The sequence below is a fragment of the Lycium barbarum genome, chromosome 12 (genome assembly GCF_019175385.1).
Source record: "Lycium barbarum isolate Lr01 chromosome 12, ASM1917538v2, whole genome shotgun sequence".
In the NCBI taxonomy this organism is placed as follows: Eukaryota; Viridiplantae; Streptophyta; class Magnoliopsida; order Solanales; family Solanaceae; genus Lycium; species Lycium barbarum.
In genome coordinates, this window is record NC_083348.1 from 80774939 (window position 1) to 80794368 (window position 19430).

Genomic DNA, 19430 nt, shown 5'->3' on the forward strand with positions numbered 1-19430 from the left:
TTAAATCATTTTTCAAATCTAATAAAACTATGCATCAATTAATATGGATACATTGGTAAATTTTGCATTTCATTTATTATTTTTTAAATAGTGTGAAAAATTCAAAGTGGACAAGTAAAAGTGAACAGAGGGAGTAGTATTTTGTTACGGGTGTGCAAATGGCTAAATGAACATTTTTTTTTTGATCCGGAGGGAGTAATTTTTAAATGGATAGATATGCTAAGCAAATTGGAGATGAAGCTACCAAAGGAAGTTGAAGAAGTGAATAAATTGCTCTTTCTTCCAAGATTTGTTAAATTTGCTTGAATTGTTACAAGTTATTTGATTTTTTTTCGAACATGGATTAAAAAAAATACTATTATTAATCTGTTTGATCAAACTTTTAAAATCAGGTTGGAGGTGGAGGTGGATGATACTTACCATCTGAGCAACGCCTTCTTATCATTATTATCAAGTAATTAAGGTTTTCCCGCAAACATTAAACTGCCATATATTTTTTTTTTAATAGAAATCAATAAAGTAAAAAGAAATTTCTTGTTGGTTTTTCAACTTGTTTTTGGGGACAACTTTTTCCATAACTGGAATTGAGCTAGAAAAAGCTAATGCATACAATTTGATAGATATTTTCATGCGACAAAATAAATCGAAATTGGCAATTATATTTCGATAAAGTTTGTAGAATGTCTAACAATGCTCTCGTCCTCGATGTCTATTCCTGTATCTGAAACATAAAGTAGTGGCGTGAGTTCACTAAATCAATGAATGATAACATTATCTACACTTATAATAATATAGCAGTATTTTAATCATATCTTATAATGCAAGTATTTTTTTCTAACATATATAGCACTATACAGGTAGATAAAGGTTGAGGTTAACTATAAAAGCATCTGATCGTGAAATTAATACAAAGCTAATAAATAAAATCTCATATTCACAGAAAATTTTAGGTAAATAACATCTTAATAATTATAAAATTTTGTACAAGATTTAAACGAATCAGATCTATTAAGAAAAAATAAGTAATTGTAAGAAAAATTAAATGCACTTAATAAATGAATATCTGAATATACTTCTATTGTGAAAAAAATAAATAACATACACAAGGAAAAGAACAAAGAGAAGTAGGGGAGTAAAAAAAGGGTGAAAGTCTTTAGGGGAAGTAGGCCTTAGGCTTGAACATTAAATTGTCGGGTCTAGTTTTGCGAGTCAAATTCGGCTTTCCAGTCCACCTTCAATGACCCCACCTCTTCATCTTTATCTTCCCCAAATTTTGTTTCTTCGTTCGTTTCAAATTATCTATCGTGTTTTTTAAAAAATAATCGTTAAAATTATTAGTAATTTTAAGAAATTCAAGATAAAATTCATTTTTTTCATTTTAATCTTAATGAAGTAATTATTTTTGAAGATCACAAACACTTTAATTATGAGTAAATAACACATAAATAAGTAAATATTAAATGAAGAGATATTATAGAAATAAGGGTAAAATAGTCAAAATTCTTCTTAATTGCTAACGGGTAGTTTGGTAGCGGACTAAATTATTCCCCAATTATAATTATAAAATTATAATTTTGGGATTAATTTATCTCATCTAAGTGGTGGAATAAAATAATCTCACAGTTAGTACGATACGGTGTGATATCCATTATTAAGTTTGGGCTTATATTATATCCTATTTGGTATAATGTATAAATTTATATCATCTATCAAATAGAGTACAAAATTAATCCTAAATTTAGTGCTGGAATATTCCACCTTATCCTGTGTTCCAAACGACCCATTAATATTTTCTTAAGATGTGAGAGAAACATGACGGGTAATTTGAGACAAAAAAGTGAGTTTATTAATTGGGTAAAATTCGTAATTACCTAGAAACCTAGGGGCTATGCCAAAAAGAGAAGAAAGTAGAGGGAGAGAGAGAAAACACAAAAGTAGAATAGCTGGATTCACATGGCTAGCTAGCTATTTTACAAAATGTGTCCTTTTTCTTTCTCTTTCTCTTCACCTAACCGACAATTATGATCTTTGAACCTTAAACAAAACAGAAAAAAACTCAACCAAAAACAATTCTTTCTTCTTCTTCTTTCTCATCCATTTTTTTCCCATTGATTTTTTTGAGCTGGATAAGTTATGGCTGATGATAAGGTATTCTGGGGCTTTTCTTGTTTACCCAAAAATTTCATTTCTTTACTTGTTTTAGGCTTTTTTTTTTCATTTTGGAAATTATACTGGGGTTATTGGGCATTTCTTGATTTTTGAAAATTCAGTGTGTATTGTGTGGAAAGATCATTTCTTTTTAGCCAATCTGAGTTCAGGTTTGTAGTCCTGTGCAAATCTAACTTGTTTAAAAAAAAAAAATTGAGTACAAATCTGGATTTTAGTAGAAAAGTTGTGGAATATTTAAAAGAAAGATAATGGTTTTTTGTTGCATGTTCTTGCTCATTTTATTGTGAAATAAAAATGAAATCTTTGTTTAGTATCCTTGGACCTGAAATTAATAATTTAGACCCTCAAATTAGATTAGTTTTCAAATATTTGATCTTTTTATCTTCAGGATGCTTTATTTGTTAAGGATCTGGTTTTGTTTGTGTATTTACCTGTGGGGGGTTTTTGTTTTGGAGAATGTTTTGTGATAGATATGTCTCTAATTTATTTGGATGTGTTGTTATAGATCTGATCTTAGCCGTCCAAGATCTGATGTTATTAAGTACTTGATCTAGCCTCCCGGTTTCGCTTAGTTAAATGAATCTCTATTAGCAGTTTGTTTGTATGTTTTTGCCCCAGGATAGTGTTTCAGGGGTTTTTTTTTGGGGGGGGGGGGTTGTAGTCTTTCTTGCTTTTGTTTAATTTGCTGTATCTTAAGTTATTAAAAATGTTGGTTTGAGATCTATGTTTGATGTGGAGTGTAGGAGATGTCAGCTCCTGTTATGGATGGGAACGATGCGGTGACTGGTCATATAATTTCCACAACCATTGGGGGCAAGAATGGCGAGCCAAAGCAGGTAGATGCGATGTCTTTATCAGAATCATAAGTTTATTAGTTAGACATAGTTTTTTGTATTTTTGATATGTAATGCTTCTTCACTGGGTATGTTGTTGTTGATATGTAATGCTTCTTCACTAGAAGAATGATCAAAATAATTCTCGCATATTACACTTTATAAATTGACACAAATGATTTACCCTTTATATTCTTATTCCCATATTCGCATGTTCCATATTGAATCATGAGCATGTGTAACCTGATTTATTACTCAAAATTGAAATTCTGTTTGCCTTCCAATATAATCTGGTGCAGACGGTCAGTTACATGGCTGAACGTGTTGTGGGGACTGGATCGTTCGGAATTGTCTTTCAGGTATTTGAATATGTATCTTCTTATTTTACTAATCATTTTTTTTAAAACAAACTATTTGTTTGACGTATGCTTCTCTTGTGAAGGCAAAATGTCTGGAAAACGGGGAGACTGTGGCAATAAAGAAGGTCCTGCAAGACCGTAGATACAAGAATCGTGAGCTGCAGCTAATGCGCACTATGGATCACGCAAATGTTGTTTGCCTAAAGCACTGCTTCTATTCAACGACGAGTAAAAATGAGCTTTTTCTCAATTTAGTCATGGAATATGTTCCTGAAACTATGTATAGAGTGCTAAAGCATTATAGCAATATGAACCAGAGAATGCCGCTCATCTATGTTAAGCTTTACACATACCAAGTGAGTGAAATGCTTTCCTGAGTGGTATTTTTGTTTCCTAAGTTTGAGCAATACTAAGTGGTATTATTGTTTCCTAAGCTTTGAGCCATACTAAGATTTAGACGTATTCAGGTATTTAGAGGGCTGGCATATATGCATACTGTTGCTGGCGTATGCCACAGGGACTTGAAGCCTCAGAATGTTTTGGTAATGCATCTTTCAAACTGCTAAATTTGTGTAGCAAATTATGGCCCTTTTTTTCCTTATTTCATTGTTTCCTATCACAGGTAGACCCTCTTACTCACCAAGTAAAGATTTGTGATTTTGGAAGCGCAAAAGTGCTGGTAAGTGTAGAATTGTAAGAGTTTATTTCTGTAGCTATCCTCAATTTTTGTACTAAAGAATTATGGATTTGTTCCTTGTCTTCATTCTAAGTTGCCTCCCTTAGCATCTTCCCTGAACTGACCACTTCATAATGTAATGCTTTTTTCTTTTTCTTGGGAGGGGCAGAATGGGGGCTATATTAACATGAGGAAATTTATATTCCTGCCGTGAAATACCTTTGATGGGGTTGTCACTTTTTCAGTGGCTCTAAATAAAAAGAGCAATAGGTTCCCCACTGACTGTGACTTCATTTCAGAAAGGTCCTCGACTTTTTGTGAGAATTACTTGATTTTGAAGTTGTGGTTGGTTCTTATATTTATGGAAGTACCTTATTTTATCAGGTTAAAGGAGAAGCAAACATCTCATACATCTGCTCGCGGTTTTATCGGGCTCCTGAACTCATATTTGGTGCAACAGAGTATACTACTTCAATTGATATCTGGTCAGCAGGCTGTGTCCTTGCTGAGCTTCTTCTGGGGCAGGTTTGGAGTGACTTAAAGACTTCTATGGATTACATATTATCGTGAAATCTCTGCTGGTGCACTATTCCAATTTCTAACCAATTTTTGCAATCATCTTCTTGCAGCCGTTGTTCCCCGGAGAAAATGCTGTGGACCAGCTCGTTGAGATAATCAAGGTGCCGTGTGATTAACTCTTATTAACTGATGCAAATGTTGTAGTGGAATGTGGTTTCATTTGCTTCATCTTATAGGTACTTGGAACACCTACAAGGGAGGAAATTCGCTGTATGAATCCAAATTATACTGATTTTAGGTTTCCACAAATCAAAGCACACCCTTGGCATAAGGTATGCTTTCATTTGATTTTAGTGGTACCTAGTGGAGCAACAATTTGTTGTTTTGCTGCTTGCTGTGTAGATCATTCCGAGCTCGTGTATATCATGTTCTATGATTCTATCTGCTGCTAACTTACTATGTTATGCCTGGTCTCAGGTTTTCCACAAACGGATGCCTCCTGAAGCAATTGACCTTGCTTCTCGGCTACTGCAGTATTCACCAAGTCTACGTTGCACTGCAGTAAGTTCAATTTAGTTTTTTCCTTTTTCTCTAATGGGATTGTCATCCATTAAAACAACAATTCCTGTAGCACGATTGGCATGTCTCCATTTGGGGTGGCCATTTCTTTGGTTCCTTTTATGCTCCCACATCTCCTTGTGCTGTTTTTACTGACTTGTTACCAGTGCTCAGCTCGCATATTGTTTCTTCTTTGTTTATTGAACAAAGAATTCCTAAATCTATTAAATTAATATGCTTCTCATCTTGCAGCTTGAAGCATGTGCTCATCCTTTCTTTGATGAACTTCGTGAACCAAATGCACGCCTTCCCAATGGCCGCCCATTGCCGCCTCTCTTCAATTTTAAGCAGGAGGTACGGCTTTCACGTGTTTATTCTTAAATTAAAGGTTACACCATCCGTGCTTCATTCTTCCTGATCTCAGCTGAAGGGCACTCCAGGGCAGGCACAGTAGGAATTCAATGTGATTAAATTCTTCATATTTCCCAAAGGGCAGAATATAGAAGTATGTTTGGCAATTAGCGAAGATTAGAACGATTGATTCCATGAACCCACTGGAAGGCAGATGCTTTTTTCCGACACGCTGTAGCTGGTGGTTGATCCAAGTCCATAGCATACACTGGAGAATGAACGCAAGCAAATTCTTATTCTGGAGCATGGATGCGTTATGCAATGACTCACCTATTATACTGAGTTCATGTTTGAAGTTGATATTTTGGAATGGCAAGCCTGAAGAGGGTAATGCAATCTTGCATGTAATAAGTTATGCTACTTGGAGGTAGTTCCGGCAACTGGTGTTGAAACAACATGATGACATGGGACTCATTCTGGATTGGCAAAGAATGAGGGTTCCCTGACCAAGGAAATGAAAAATTGGGAGGACGAAGAAGATGGAGATGAGACAGAAAACAGGAGGAGAAGAAAGAAGGTGGCAGAAATTCACAGGCATCCTTTATGTCTGAAGATTGACAAAAAGGATCTGTAGCCTTTCCTTGTACTCAAGGAGAGTAGGTCCCTTGGTAACTGGAGTTTTTTTTTTTTTTTTTTTTTTTTGGGTTAGCAGCTGGGGTAGACTAGGCTTCTTCTAAGAAATGGACTGAACCTATACTTATTTGGCCAAGAATAAGTTGGGCTACTCAAATACAAAGTTAAGGTTTACACAATACCACTGGATTAAATGGCCTAATCGTGGTCCTTCCATATTGTTCTTTGAGACGAGCCTTTGAGGTTCTTACGACTCTGTAAGAAAGCTATGTTAGAGGTTGGGTGAAAATCTTTCTACAAGAAGTTCCGATCAAATTAGTGTCGACAATGAAAACGAGTAGAGAAGTCTAGTGGTGAGAAACATCTCCAGTGGAGAGTGTCGAGTATTTATTGGAGTGGTTTGACCTTGAGGTGTTTGAGATGTTACACCTTGAATAACGGGAACGCCCTTGCCCATCGTGTCAGATGACAGGCTCTTAAGTGAGGTATGTTGGTACAGCATCTACTGTAAAGAAGCTATGTATTGTCACTGAATCTTAATGAAAGAAAGCCCTTGTATGTTTCTGGGAGAAAGAAGCTGAAATAGGTGTCCGTAAAGCAGAAAACCTCATTCTTCGATGATCTACATTCTTATTGGCTACTGAGGAGATGCTAGTCACAACAGCATTTCAGTTCTAAAGATGCAAGCAAATTGTTAAAGCATGTATTTCTACAAGCATAAATTAACTGTACATATCTTTAGCTGGAATTTCCATCTTCAATTGTCCATTACAATTTAGAAGCATGTCTTCGCCATTTATATTGTATAACTATGTTACTGTCACAGTTACGCATTCTGTACTTACCTATCTTAAGTTAACTCCATTGCTTATCCAACTGTATTTTCCTGGTTTCAGTTATCTGGTGCCTCTCCAGACCTCATAAACAGGTTGATACCAGACCATATAAAAAGACAGATGGGCCTACATCTTTTTGCATCCCACGGTGACATGACGTAAAGTAACTGCTTAGAAAAATATGCTAGTTGATGATCTAAATATGAAGGGATCAAAGTTTACATCCCTTCCAGAGGAGTCCAGCCTGACAAGCGACAGCATCTCCTGGTCGACGAGGACAATGTAATGGGCTGCAGTGCATTTTAGTTCTGTATTTGGTATTATCTTTTTTGTTCCACTCTTCAAATTATCCCTCTTAGCGGCCAACTAGTGAAAAAGGAAATATGTTTTTGTACATGTTTGTTAGTAGTAAATTGACCAGAAAGCTTCCAGGGACACGATTGAAAGTGACATGTATGGACAAGTTGCAAGGCTCCAAAAGGATTGCCAGGACTTGAAAAGGGCAAGTGTTTTTCTTAAGTTAATCTTGCACTTCAGTTTGTATTTAGCAGTCTTCTGTTTTGGAAAGAGTTGCCAGCAAATTGTGTTACAGTTGCTCTATGTGATTATGATTAATGGAACCTATCTATTGTATTGCCTCTCTTGATTTGCTCTTATCGTCTTTGCCTTAGTTCTTAGACCTTCCTGCTTTTCATTTCATATTTTGTGAGGCTGACGCCTTTTGGTTTGGAACTGTTCTCGGTATGCAGGTTGATAATTACATTGCCGCCTTTGTGAGATGGTAAAAAATAGATGTCATTATTGTTGACAGTATTGGCCTAAAGTTGTTATATAAAATATAGCCAGCCAGCCTGTTCTTTAAACCTTTAATTGCGAAGAATTCATATTTCTTTGTTTTCCTTCTCCTCTACTTTTGTTTTCCTTCCTGGTTTCATTGTTCAGAAAAGAGCGTTAGTGAAAGTTTTCCTTATAGTGCTCTCTTTGTTAGTTTCTTCTTGTTTATTTATTTTTACGGTTGTGTGCTTGCATCTTAATTTATCTGATGTAAATACCTCTAGTTACTTATGGATTTATTATCCTTCTACACTTGCTCCTCAAGTTTCTGCATTGTCCAATCATGGTCTTACGTTGTGGGTAGGTAATTTGCTCTGCTTACTGATTTGTTCTTGTTCCTTAATTCATCGAAAGCCATTTTTACTAATTAAATTTTATTGATCGTAAAAGTTTCTCCGGACTTGACAAATAAAATCAATTTTCCGTAGTAAACTAATTCCCTTAATCCAATTGTCATAAAGACCCAAAATCGTTTTCTAAACTTATGCCGAAATATAAACTCAGGTAGAGTTTGGTAGAGTTTTGCCTTCACCAGGAGGCAAATTAGAATTTTTATTTTTTACTTAGTTGGAATTTTATGAATCTCTGCCTTAAGGTTTGATTTTTCCCCGAACAGGTTTAATTTTGCTATAAGCTTTTGCCTTATATTTTTTTTTTTAAATTTTACTGAACTGAAGTTCGAACTTAGAACCTTAGAATATTAGGCGAAGAATAAAAATTAAAGATCACAGGGAGGGATAAAAATTAAAGACCAGTGCCTTTGAAGACAATCCGCACAAAAAAATGAATTCCATCTACTAGACTTATGATGGCCCAAGCCCGTTCAGTCAAGGTTCATATTCAAATTTTGGTACTAACACCTCTGAGAAGGAATCCCCTTGCCAATCAAGTGCTGTTTCAAGCTTAAATGCGCGTCCTCAAATTTGATGTCATTTTTCATTTAGACATCTTATCCTAGAATTGACCTATTAAACACATGAATTAACATATATTTGCCTATGAAGTCTTCATTGACAGCCAAACGAATAAACGAGGCTCGTACAATTTATATGCGGATAGTGTGGTAAGAAACGGATGGAACAAATAACTTGGCTTTTGATGCCAAATAATTCAAACTCTTTTTGAGCCAAAAAAAGAAGGTCGTCCATACATTTAATACGAAAGAAGAAATAAAAATAAAAATGATGTTATTCTTAGAGAAATATTTATCGATATTTGATGTTACATCAAATAATAAATAAATAAAAGTAAGAGCTGTGTTTTATTCTTAACCATTTCAAAGATACTTTAGTAGTTCTTATAGTTAAATTATTATTTTTATGTGTTTATTGGGCTGTGGATTAATTGTCAGTTCCATTTCGTAAGAGTCAAACCACTCCCACAGCAAGCGCCAATAGCGAGCTCATCAAAGCTTATGAAATGATTCACTGCTTCTTCACTTTTACTACCCACATGATACTATCTGTTGATTGGTTAAAATAAAGGGTAACCAATGAATACCATGTGTTTACTATCCTTCCAGTGTTGCTTAGCACACTGAATCTCATCGTAAATGTACTATTGCTGTCCTCTTACGGAAGACAAGGGGACACTCCCCACATCTCAAGATTTCTCTTACTTTTCTTTTCCCACGCACTTAAAACTATTCGTTTTGTCTCAATTTATTACTTTTCCCTTTTTTAGACTCAAACAAGATTTTTTTTTCTTTTACCACGATTTATTCATATGTGGATTAAATATTTTAAATTGTTACTCTCTTAATTCCATAATAAGTGTCATCTTAACTAAAAAAATTATTTCATAGTAAGTGTCACCTTAGAAAATCAAGACATAAATTGACTAGTTTCTTCCAAATCTATCCTTAGATAAAAACTGATAAGTTAAAGTAATATTTAAATGATGACTAGAAAAGTCACATAGTAACTTGATATTGTTGGATTTCCAATGTCAAAAGAATTACTACTTGTGCATGCTTTAATAAAGAGGAAAAAGTAATTCATTTTTATTATATAGTGGTAATTTAGTAAATTTAACATTGCTTTATTCGTTCCTTAATATGCGTGTTTTTGGTTAAGGTGACACTTATTATGGGACAGAGAGAGTAATTATTGTGACTTATAGTAGTACATTTTATGTTGTTTATGAATATGTAATTGTTTTTTTAAGAAACTTAAAAATTGTATGACCGAATTTACTAAACAAAAAAAATTGACTCTCGATACCAAACTATATCACATAAATTGACACAGAAGCAATACTACAACAACAATTTGCTTGCATTATAAGAGTAATAATTGTTTATTTTTATTTCTCCCAAAAGTTTTCTTTTTCAAGAAAATATCTTACTAGAAAGTGTTTTTTTTTTTTGGTTTAAACATCCATATCCGGTTCTCATTTATTAGACTAATTCAAATTTGCACTGTGTAGTCCAATTAAATGGAGAAGGACGTCCTATAAGAGATTTCACTATTTTCAAAACTCAAACTCGAGATGTCTAGGGATGCTATTTACCCCATCCCACCCTTTGACATAAGCACCAGTGGAGCTAATATTCTGCTAATGTGCTCGGCAATACCCGGTAACTTTGACGTAAATTTTGTATTATGTGTTAAAAAACTCATTTAGAAGTCATAAATAATTTAGCAAGAACTCAACAAATATTTTTTTTTTAAAATAAAATTTAAAATTTATTTAAAATCCTTGGACAGAGATACTAAAAAGTGCTTCTTGCTGCAATTATTTCGTGGGGTTTCTAATTTGGGTTGTTGAGGGAATATTTATTCAGTGGACCATTAATAACAGTAAGAAAAAAGGAGTATAAATTTACACTCCTTTGCAGGATGAATCTGATTAGTAGTATTCTAGTTACAAAATTTTGGGAGTATTTTATAGTTACAATTTACAATGAACTCAAAAGGAAGTTGGTGCAAATTACTAGTGTACTACAACTTCGGATTCCTTTTTCTTAATTAAATAAAAACCAAACAAGACTTTTCACCCATTTATAAGCTCGAGGGAAATATTTTATACTTCTACTCTACTGCTGCACAATGATGAATGCTGCTAAAAAGAACCTTTTTCTGAAAGCTCTGCACCAAAATCTTTCTTTTGGTTAGTTAGCTTTTTGGATCCAAATGGTAACTTTAGAAGTACTACTTATTTTCTCAATCTTTCTTCTTTGGGTTGGCATTACTCCAGCTTCCATGAGTCTTCTTTCACCTAAAGGTGTCAACTATGAAGGTAAATTAAGATTAAAACTTCACTATACCCTTAACATGCATTTCTTGTTTTTCCCATGAAAAGTTAGAACTTGTTGCTTAACACTCTTTATGAGCATATTTTTTTTGTTTTTTTTTTGTTTTATAGTTAAGAGTGGAAAAGATAAAACTTTACTTACATGTTTATTGAATTTATTGTGGGATAAGCAGTGGCAGCATTGATGTCTATGAAGAATAAAATGAGAGATGAATACCATGTATTAGATGGATGGGATATAAATTCAGTTGATCCTTGTACTTGGTACATGGTTGGTTGTTCTTCAGAAGGCTATGTTGTTTCTCTGTGAGTATTTTTCTGTTACATCTTCTCCATTTTTTTTTTCTATGAAGAGATTTTTCCTTTTTTTTTTTTTTGTTTTGTTTAATGCTTGGTTATTTATTTAGATTAGTGTGGTAACCATTTAGGATGAGCTTTTTGTTGATTCTTGGCAGTGAAATGGCGAGTATGGGGTTATCTGGCACACTTTCTCCTAGCATTGGGAATTTAACTTATCTTCGGACACTGTGAGTAAAATAAATCTGACATGAATTTCCTACCTTTTTCTTGGTTTTGATGCTACTCCAGTGTTTCTTCAAGATATGCCAATATATGTGGTTCTTGAAGTTGAAACTACATACTTAGTTTTAATGCTATTAAGAGTGACAATTAAGTGCTTGAACTGCAAGTTATTTGAACAATATCTTTTAGTATGAACTGTCAAAAGTCATTTTTTTCATTGTTTTTTGTTATAGGTTGTTGCAGAATAATCAGTTATCTGGTCCAATTCCTGCTGAGATTGGAAAGCTCTCTGAACTGCTGACCCTTGACCTATCTGGTAATCAGTTTGATGGAGAAATTCCTAGGGCGTTGGGTCGCCTGATTGGTTTAAGTTACTTGTGAGTGTGGGCTAAACTCTTGATTTTGTTTTATTTGTGTCACTCATATGTTACAGTGCCCTCGTTGGCTTTATATGTAATCCTTTTGGTATGGCAATTTTCAGGAGGCTTAGCAGGAACAGATTGTCTGGACAAATTCCTAAACCTGTGGCATACCTTTCAGGTCTTTCATTCTTGTATGTCTTCCATCCATGACATTTGTATGTCCAATACAAGGGCTAGAGGAGAGTTAAATAACTAGTGAATCGTGTTGTGTAGGGACTTATCATTCAATAACCTTAGTGGTCCAACTCCAAAAATTTTGGCCAAAGACTACAGGTAATTTTTGTGCCTCTATGTTTGCTTCTCAATGTTTTCAGTTTGTCGTGGACTGGAAGAATCCTTCTGGTTACACTTTTACATTTTTACTATTAGGAGGATGATCTATGCCACACTAATGTGCCAAATATCTAATTCATTAATGGAGTTTACGATATAATGTAGATCTTGTAAATTCAAATGTGAAATACAAATGCTTGATACAATGATGCATCTGCGACGTGCCATATGGCCCAGTGCCATAAATGATGTTTGTGTCGTAGTAAAGTTACATTTGCTGTAGTTTCAGTAACTGTCATCTTGCATTACTTGAACTGTTGTTTGTTGTGGTATGTCCCTTCACTGGAAACCAACAGTCAGTTTCCACAGACCTGAAAGTAATATCTCAAATCTAATTATTTGAAGTATTATCCTTTTACCTGGTCTAATAGAACCTCCACGTTGTTATTTTTATTTGTGTATACTTCCTATATCTCTAATCTGCTAATATCAGGCAGAATATCTGCCTTGATAAAATGTCTTATGTTATAGAAGTTTTGTATCCTACATGCAATGTTTATTGTTCATCACCCCTCCTCCCCCCCCCCCCCCCCCCCCCCCCCCGACATCATTCTTGCAACCTCTCATGTTCTTTTGTATTCTATTTTCAGCTTATATTTTTTTGTTGTTGCCTTAGTATTGCAGGAAACAGCTTTCTTTGCTCTGCATTGCACACGCAAAATTGCGGGGGTGTGCCAAGACCAATAAATGGTATTTTTGTAAATTTACCAGAACTTATCTATGATATTGAGGCTGAAGCTTTTTGATCAAACTCTAGATTTTTACCATGCAGAAACAAATTCAGACAGGAAGACTAGCAATCATCATCGATGGGTTGTTTCTGTTATCATTGGGGTCAGTTGCACATTCATACTTACAGTCATGCTGCTTGTTTGTTGGGTGCATTGGTACAGGTCTCGTTTCCTCACAGGATATGGTAACTACAAGATTAGCAACACATCTCTGATCTCCTGCACATTAAGCCTAGATACATTATGAGTCTCTGATATTTTAATCTGCAGTGCAACATGATTGCGAGTTCACCATTGGCCACCTGAAGAGGTTTTCATTCCGTGAACTGCAAGTTGCCACTGGAAATTTCAGCTCTAAAAATATACTAGGACAAGGTGGATTTGGAATAGTCTACAAGGGATACCTTCCAAATAGGACAGTAGTGGCTGTCAAAAGATTGAGAGATCCAAGTTTCACTGGAGAAGTGCAGTTCCAAACAGAAGTTGAGATGATAGGCTTGGCTGTGCATCGGAACCTTCTACGTCTGTATGGATTCTGTATGACTTCAGAGGAAAGATTACTTATTTACCCTTATATGCCAAATGGGAGTGTTGCTGATTGCTTAAGAGGTTTGCTTTGAAGTATATTCGCTTGGAGCTTTTGCTGAACTAATTCTTTTTTCTTGTCACTATTGATTCCTTAAACTGATCAAGTTTCACCTATGAATTTCACTTATTTCCTAGTGGTCTTAAAGTTCATCTGGCATAAATTCTAGAAAGGTCATGGACATGGTTTATGGAAATTGAGGACTTTGTGCAATTTTTGTACTGTTCTACGTCTGAAAACCCAAGGACCTATGATGAAAATACCTTTTGATTGATTAGTTAAAATTGGAGTTACATTATCAATGTTTCTTGTGCAGTGGAACGAAATCTATATGTCAAAAAATCAATCAACTGTGCATCAAACCCAAACTAGTTGGGGTAGACTATATGAAATCTCCGTATCCATTGCTATTAAAGCCCTTGATGTAGCATGTACCTTGGTAGGCATGTTCTCTAGCAATCTACTGCAACCTTCTTCCTTTGTGGTTTTTGACTGGTGTGGTTTTTGTAACTCACATAAATGGAGTTGGAATAATAACAATATATCAATAGTTATTGCTATAATGGTTAATGTGAGAGGTAGTTACTTGCTAACAATTTCTACCTTTTGCTGAAAGTTACCCTAAACTTATGTGTTATTAGCTTAAAATTTTATGTGATAAAGTTTCTATCCATCTTCTGAAACTCTACATGTCATTTGTGGTATCGACTTACATCATCCATGAATAAAATAAATTGTTATTTGGCAGTAAGGTAACAGTCGTGTTGTCATTAATTTTTAAACATGACCAATTTACATTCAATTTTAGGTATATGAAATCTAAATCAAATTGGAATTTATATTGGGATGTAAACAGATTAGCTTGACGTAGTGACTGTCATCTTTTGCTCTATTCTCACAAAAGCTTTGGTTCTCTACCAGACAATGGTCGGGATAAACCATCTTTGGACTGGAGCAAGCGCATGCATATAGCTCTTGGAGCTGCCAGAGGACTTCTGTATTTGCATGAACAGTGTAATCCTAAAATAATTCACAGAGATGTTAAGGCGGCTAATATTCTGCTTGATGAGAGTTTTGAAGCTGTTGTTGGTGATTTTGGTCTTGCGAAGCTTTTAGACTGTAGAGATTCACATGTTACAACCGCAGTTCGTGGTACTATAGGTCATATAGCCCCGGAGTATCTATCAACTGGCCAATCATCCGAGAAGACAGATGTGTTTGGATATGGGATACTACTATTGGAACTCATTACCGGACACAAGGCATTAGATGCAGGCAATGGTCAGGGTCAGAAAGGAACTATCCTTGACCGGGTGTGTAGCTTCTAACCCTCCTACTATCTGAAGCTTCATATATTTGTGTGTGCCTATAATTTCTAACTTCTATTTGATTAACAAGTTAATAGCTAATCTTCATGCAGGATTTTGTTTGAGCATAACCAAAACCACTATTTGACTTGAAATTTTCACCAAAATTGATGCAATAACTAGGGTGAGAAGCAGAAGTTGCTTGCTCCGCATGTTCTGAGAGAAGTACAGTTCCGAAATTCTTAAACATTGCTCGATAACCTGCTCTTTCTGCTGACCGCATAATCTGGTCATGCCTGCGGGGCTTATGGAAAACCTTATTCAAGGGTTTTTGAATATCGCTTACTGATCACTGTGGTCTTTGATGAACAAAATTATTGCCGTGTATTACCTTACTCTTGCATACTTTAAGCCCTTAAATAAATTATTTGGTTGATATTTATCACATAATAATGTAAAACTTGCATACTTAAGCCCTTGAATAACTTATTTGCTTGATATTAATCATGTTATGTCGTTATCATGTAAGTCTGAACAACCATATGTATTATGCTAGAATAGTCGTGTGGAAAAGGGTACCAGTTCTATGCTTCTTCAGTTATGATTTTTCTCCCGTTTCAGGCTGTTTTATGTGGAGCAGCGATTTTCAGAACATGATAGAACTCAGACTTTGTTATGTCTATTATTCGGTCCTATTCATTCTGACAACCTGTTCAATTTACAGGTCCGGAATTTATTCGAGGAAAAGAAAGTGGAACTGCTTGTGGATAGGGATCTAAGAGGATGTTTTAATGCAGAGGAGCTAGAGAAAACAGTTGAAGTGGCTCTACAGTGTACTCAATCTAACCCCAATAATCGGCCTAAGATGTCGGAAGTTTTGAGAATCCTGGAAGGAGTTACGGAACAAATGGGGCATGTGGACGAATCACAAGGTGGAAGCAACATCTGTGAAACAAGGGCTTTCAGCTTCTCTAGGAATTTTAGCGATATTCATGAAGAATCCTCATTTACCTTTGAACCAATTGAGCTTTCAGGACCCAGATAGCAAAAGTAGCCTGCTTTGGCCTAATCCTAATAAGCGTGCAATCTTGATATATCTAGTTCAGCCGTACATGTGCCTATATTGTCGCTTTAAGTCTATGTCCTAGCACTTTGTAAGTTACTGTAACTTGTAAATTTTGCTGCAAGATATTCATTATACTTGTTTCATGGTAGTTCACAATCTGTGTTAGAACTAGCTAGACTACTAGACTCTGAAACTTCATTCTTTGGAAATGACAAACTGCCATACTAGTTCTGCTGTGTTTGTTGAACACGTGAGTGATGGCAACAGGTCTATGCGTCACAGAAGCTTGATTGTTACTGATATTTTGTAGTGAGATACACAAGAATTTTAGTTGAAGGATATGCTCCTCGTATTTTGAGCAGCTGTTGTTGGAGTGTTTTTATATGGAGTTAAGACAATGCAAACTTATTTCCATGTTGAACTGTTAAAGATACTTAAAACAAACCTATGGAACTATTGACTTTCATCAACATCAATAGATGAAGCAATCCAACTGAGAAGCTGCTAGGGAAAACTGATGAGAGGAATAAAGAAAACAAAATTATCACTTATCCGAGGGTCTTGAAATCAAGAAATTACAGTTGATGTAATGTGGAGTTGCTTGTTGAGCTTCCTCATGGTTCCAAGGTAACTACTATAGGACTCCTAACAAAGTGCTTGGATGAGGTCCATTTCAAAAATCCTTGAACGAATGTGGCATTAATGCTCGAAAGTAATCGGTTAAATGTTACTTGATACGTTATCTTCTGATACATCTCTGAGAAGTGCAAGGTGGAAGGCTCAACTTTCACATCAACTCCTTCAGGTGGCATAATCTCCAGAGCATAAGATGAGTCGGGCTCGCCAACATTGGTCACAGTCCTTGTGTATACCTGAATATCAGATCCAAGTCTAATTGAAAAGGATGGATAGTTTAGTTCTGCTTCAGGAATGGTTGATGAGCAGTTAACTTCTTGCAATACAATCAAACTAACACCTCTACTTGGGTACAAGTCACATAAATAAGGTATGTAATCGTTGGGTTGGATGTCATAGATCAGCCCTGGATCACTTGCTCTTAATGGGTTAACGTGGCCTGCACCAGTTGCAAAGAAGTCAGCACGGTGGCCCCTTTCGTCTTCAACGGGATTATTGCCAAAGTTCATAAGATCAGCGGTTGTCATGATTGCAGACTTGATAGTAGCTGGAGACCATTCTGGATGTGCACTTTTGATTAATGTCACAACTCCCGAAAGGTGAGGACAGGACATTGATGTGCCAGACAGTGTGTCAAAGGTAGACTTTGTGTTGGTGTTGTTCTCCACCGATGTTGGCCATGCTGCAAGGATGCTGATACCAGGACCAATAATATCAGGTTTCAATATGCCAGGGCTCTCGGGAAAAGGTCCTCTAGATGAAAAAGCTGCAACTGCTGGAGCATGATCATCTCCAAATATCGTTCCTTTAAACAAAAATGAAGCCAAAGGTGTCGACGTTGAATTTATGTAGGCTTTGATCTTCAGGCCATCAAGAAAACTGATATGTGCTGCTGGAAGAACATGAGGTTCAGCTTGTATAGTGAAGCCTTGTGGCTTCTCATTCATGAGTATCATTCCAGCACCCCCAGCACCCTTCACAAAATGTCCTTTATCAAGTCTTTCTATCTGACCGCCAACTTCACAAAAGACAATCTTTCCCTTCACATCAATATTTTCCAAAGACTCGGCACTGCAAAATGGGGCCATAGGATCACTAGTATTCATTCCAGGGTAAACTAATGGCAGCAGAGTTTGAGAGAAGCCTTCGGGTTGGAAAGCTGATTCACCATGAATTTCGTCACCGTTTCCGAGCAGTACTGTTGCTCTTAATTTTCTATCAGTGGTGCTAGCACCAACAGTAAGAAGCCATGGAGCTCCATTTACTACTGTGCCATGTGCTGGACCTGTATTACCAGCTGTAGTGCTCACAAGAATGCCATTCTGAATTGCAGTAAATGAACTGAGTGCAATAGAGTCTTTCCAGAAAGGTCTAGAGATATCGTCAATGGAAATTGAAATTACATCAACGCCATCTTCGATTGCAGCATCCATAGCAGCAAATGTGTCACTCTCGGAGCAAGCAGCGCTAGCGTCACATACTTTATACATGGCAACATGGGCAAGGGAGGCCACGCCAGAAGCTGTCCCATTAGCAAGGCCAAAAACATTGGCACCATAGACAAAGTTTCCAGCAGCCGTGCTTGAAACATGCGTGCCATGCCCGTTCTCATCCAATGGCGTCCCATTTCCAACCTCCTGGAAATATCTTGCTCCAATGAGCTTGTTGTTGCAGGCGGTAAAGTTGAACTCACACTTGCCCTTCCACTTAGCTGGTGGAGGAGGCACTCCTTCGTCATGGAATGATGGATGATCGGGTGTTATACCGGTGTCTAAAAATCCAATGATCATACCTTTACCATAATTTATGCTTTGCCAGAAGCCTAAGTTCTGGTGCAGCCCCATGAAATGAGCACTATGGGTGGTTCGTGCATGCAGTAGTCTTTGCGGCCGGACCGATATGATCCCTTCTGTCCCCTGTAGTAGCTCTGCTTCGTCTGGTGTTAGTCTAGCGGCAAAACCATTAAGGACATTGCGATAAGAGTAAACTATGCGCGAGGATGAGGAATCGTTTGAGATTGTATTCTTTGGGGGCAGAAATAAATGGTGCCACTTCTGTAAATCACCCAAGTCAGAGAAAAGTTGGCCATGAAAAGACTCAAGATGTACTATGTAAATATCCGAGTTGCTCTGCTGATTGGTATTATTGGCATGTATGGCTGAAAAATAAAGACTAAGAGTAAAGATGAAGCTTAGAAAAAGTGTCAAGGCCATGTTTATCAGTGCAAATTAATGAGCCGCATTGCTTGTAAGCCTGATATATATAGTGTTAATTTCTTCTGGTTTCTTTTGTTATCATTTTTTTGACAGTGTCTTCAGTATTGAAGTAATCGAAAGAATTTGAGTGAGACTGAAGTTTTGGGAAGGAAGTGATTGGTTCTGTATTCTCCAATTGGCTTGAAATGCAATCTCTGTTTGATCTAAGAAATCAAAGGCTAAGACAAGCCATTTGGAGCTTGCTTTGGTTGTTATTGCAATAAAAAGATCTTTTCGACTAGGCGGCTGCAAACTAATTTGATTATCTAACAAGTTTAACGTGGGAAGTAACCAATAATTTGCAGGCTGAAGGCTGTTTGTTTTATTGCAGGAAGGATCTATTCTGATGGAAATAAATCCAAAGACTTGCTTACAAGCATTGTAGATAAATTCAAGAATCACTTATCTGCTACATGGTTAAAGTAAAATATTTGTGGGGGTTTTCAGTTTCAACCAAGGATTTGGAATCTTAAGAATAATTAAGTAGCATTAGAGCATTATTCCAATATGATTAGAAATTGCTTTTAATATTGTTGCACACTTTCCCTC

General features: G+C 36.1%; 3 protein-coding genes across 5 annotated transcripts; 2 read left to right on the forward strand and 1 right to left on the reverse strand.

Moving 5' to 3' along the window:
* The first annotated feature begins 1938 nt into the window (after positions 1-1938).
* LOC132623050 (shaggy-related protein kinase eta) lies at positions 1939-7572 on the forward strand. The gene is made up of 12 exons (XM_060337751.1): positions 1939-2148; positions 2913-3005; positions 3302-3361; positions 3445-3717; positions 3829-3903; positions 3984-4040; positions 4422-4562; positions 4667-4717; positions 4793-4888; positions 5034-5117; positions 5367-5468; positions 6995-7572. The coding sequence occupies exons 1-12, from the start codon at positions 2134-2136 to the stop codon at positions 7094-7096; spliced, it is 1149 nt and encodes a 382-aa protein (XP_060193734.1). The 5' UTR covers positions 1939-2133; the 3' UTR covers positions 7097-7572.
* Positions 7573-10577: 3005 nt separating this feature from the next.
* On the forward strand, positions 10578-16320 carry LOC132623048 (probable LRR receptor-like serine/threonine-protein kinase At5g45780). Of its 3 annotated transcripts, none has more exons than XM_060337749.1 (11): positions 10578-11008; positions 11197-11329; positions 11479-11550; positions 11779-11922; positions 12027-12098; positions 12181-12240; positions 12917-12990; positions 13073-13216; positions 13302-13640; positions 14539-14930; positions 15038-15641. In XM_060337749.1, the coding sequence occupies exons 1-11, from the start codon at positions 10903-10905 to the stop codon at positions 15047-15049; spliced, it is 1548 nt and encodes a 515-aa protein (XP_060193732.1). In that variant the 5' UTR covers positions 10578-10902; the 3' UTR covers positions 15050-15641. The 3 variants fall into 3 exon arrangements, with proteins under 3 accessions (XP_060193732.1, XP_060193731.1, XP_060193730.1); XM_060337748.1 differs by lacking the exon at positions 15038-15641 and adding an exon at positions 15649-16320 and having other exon boundaries at positions 10581-11008; positions 12027-12085; positions 12925-12990; XM_060337747.1 differs by lacking the exon at positions 15038-15641 and adding an exon at positions 15649-16320 and having other exon boundaries at positions 10583-11008.
* Positions 16321-16540: 220 nt separating this feature from the next.
* Positions 16541-18876, reverse strand: LOC132623047 (subtilisin-like protease). The gene has a single exon (XM_060337745.1). The coding sequence runs from the start codon at positions 18837-18839 to the stop codon at positions 16605-16607; it is 2235 nt and encodes a 744-aa protein (XP_060193728.1). The 5' UTR covers positions 18840-18876; the 3' UTR covers positions 16541-16604.
* Positions 18877-19430: the final 554 nt, after the last annotated feature.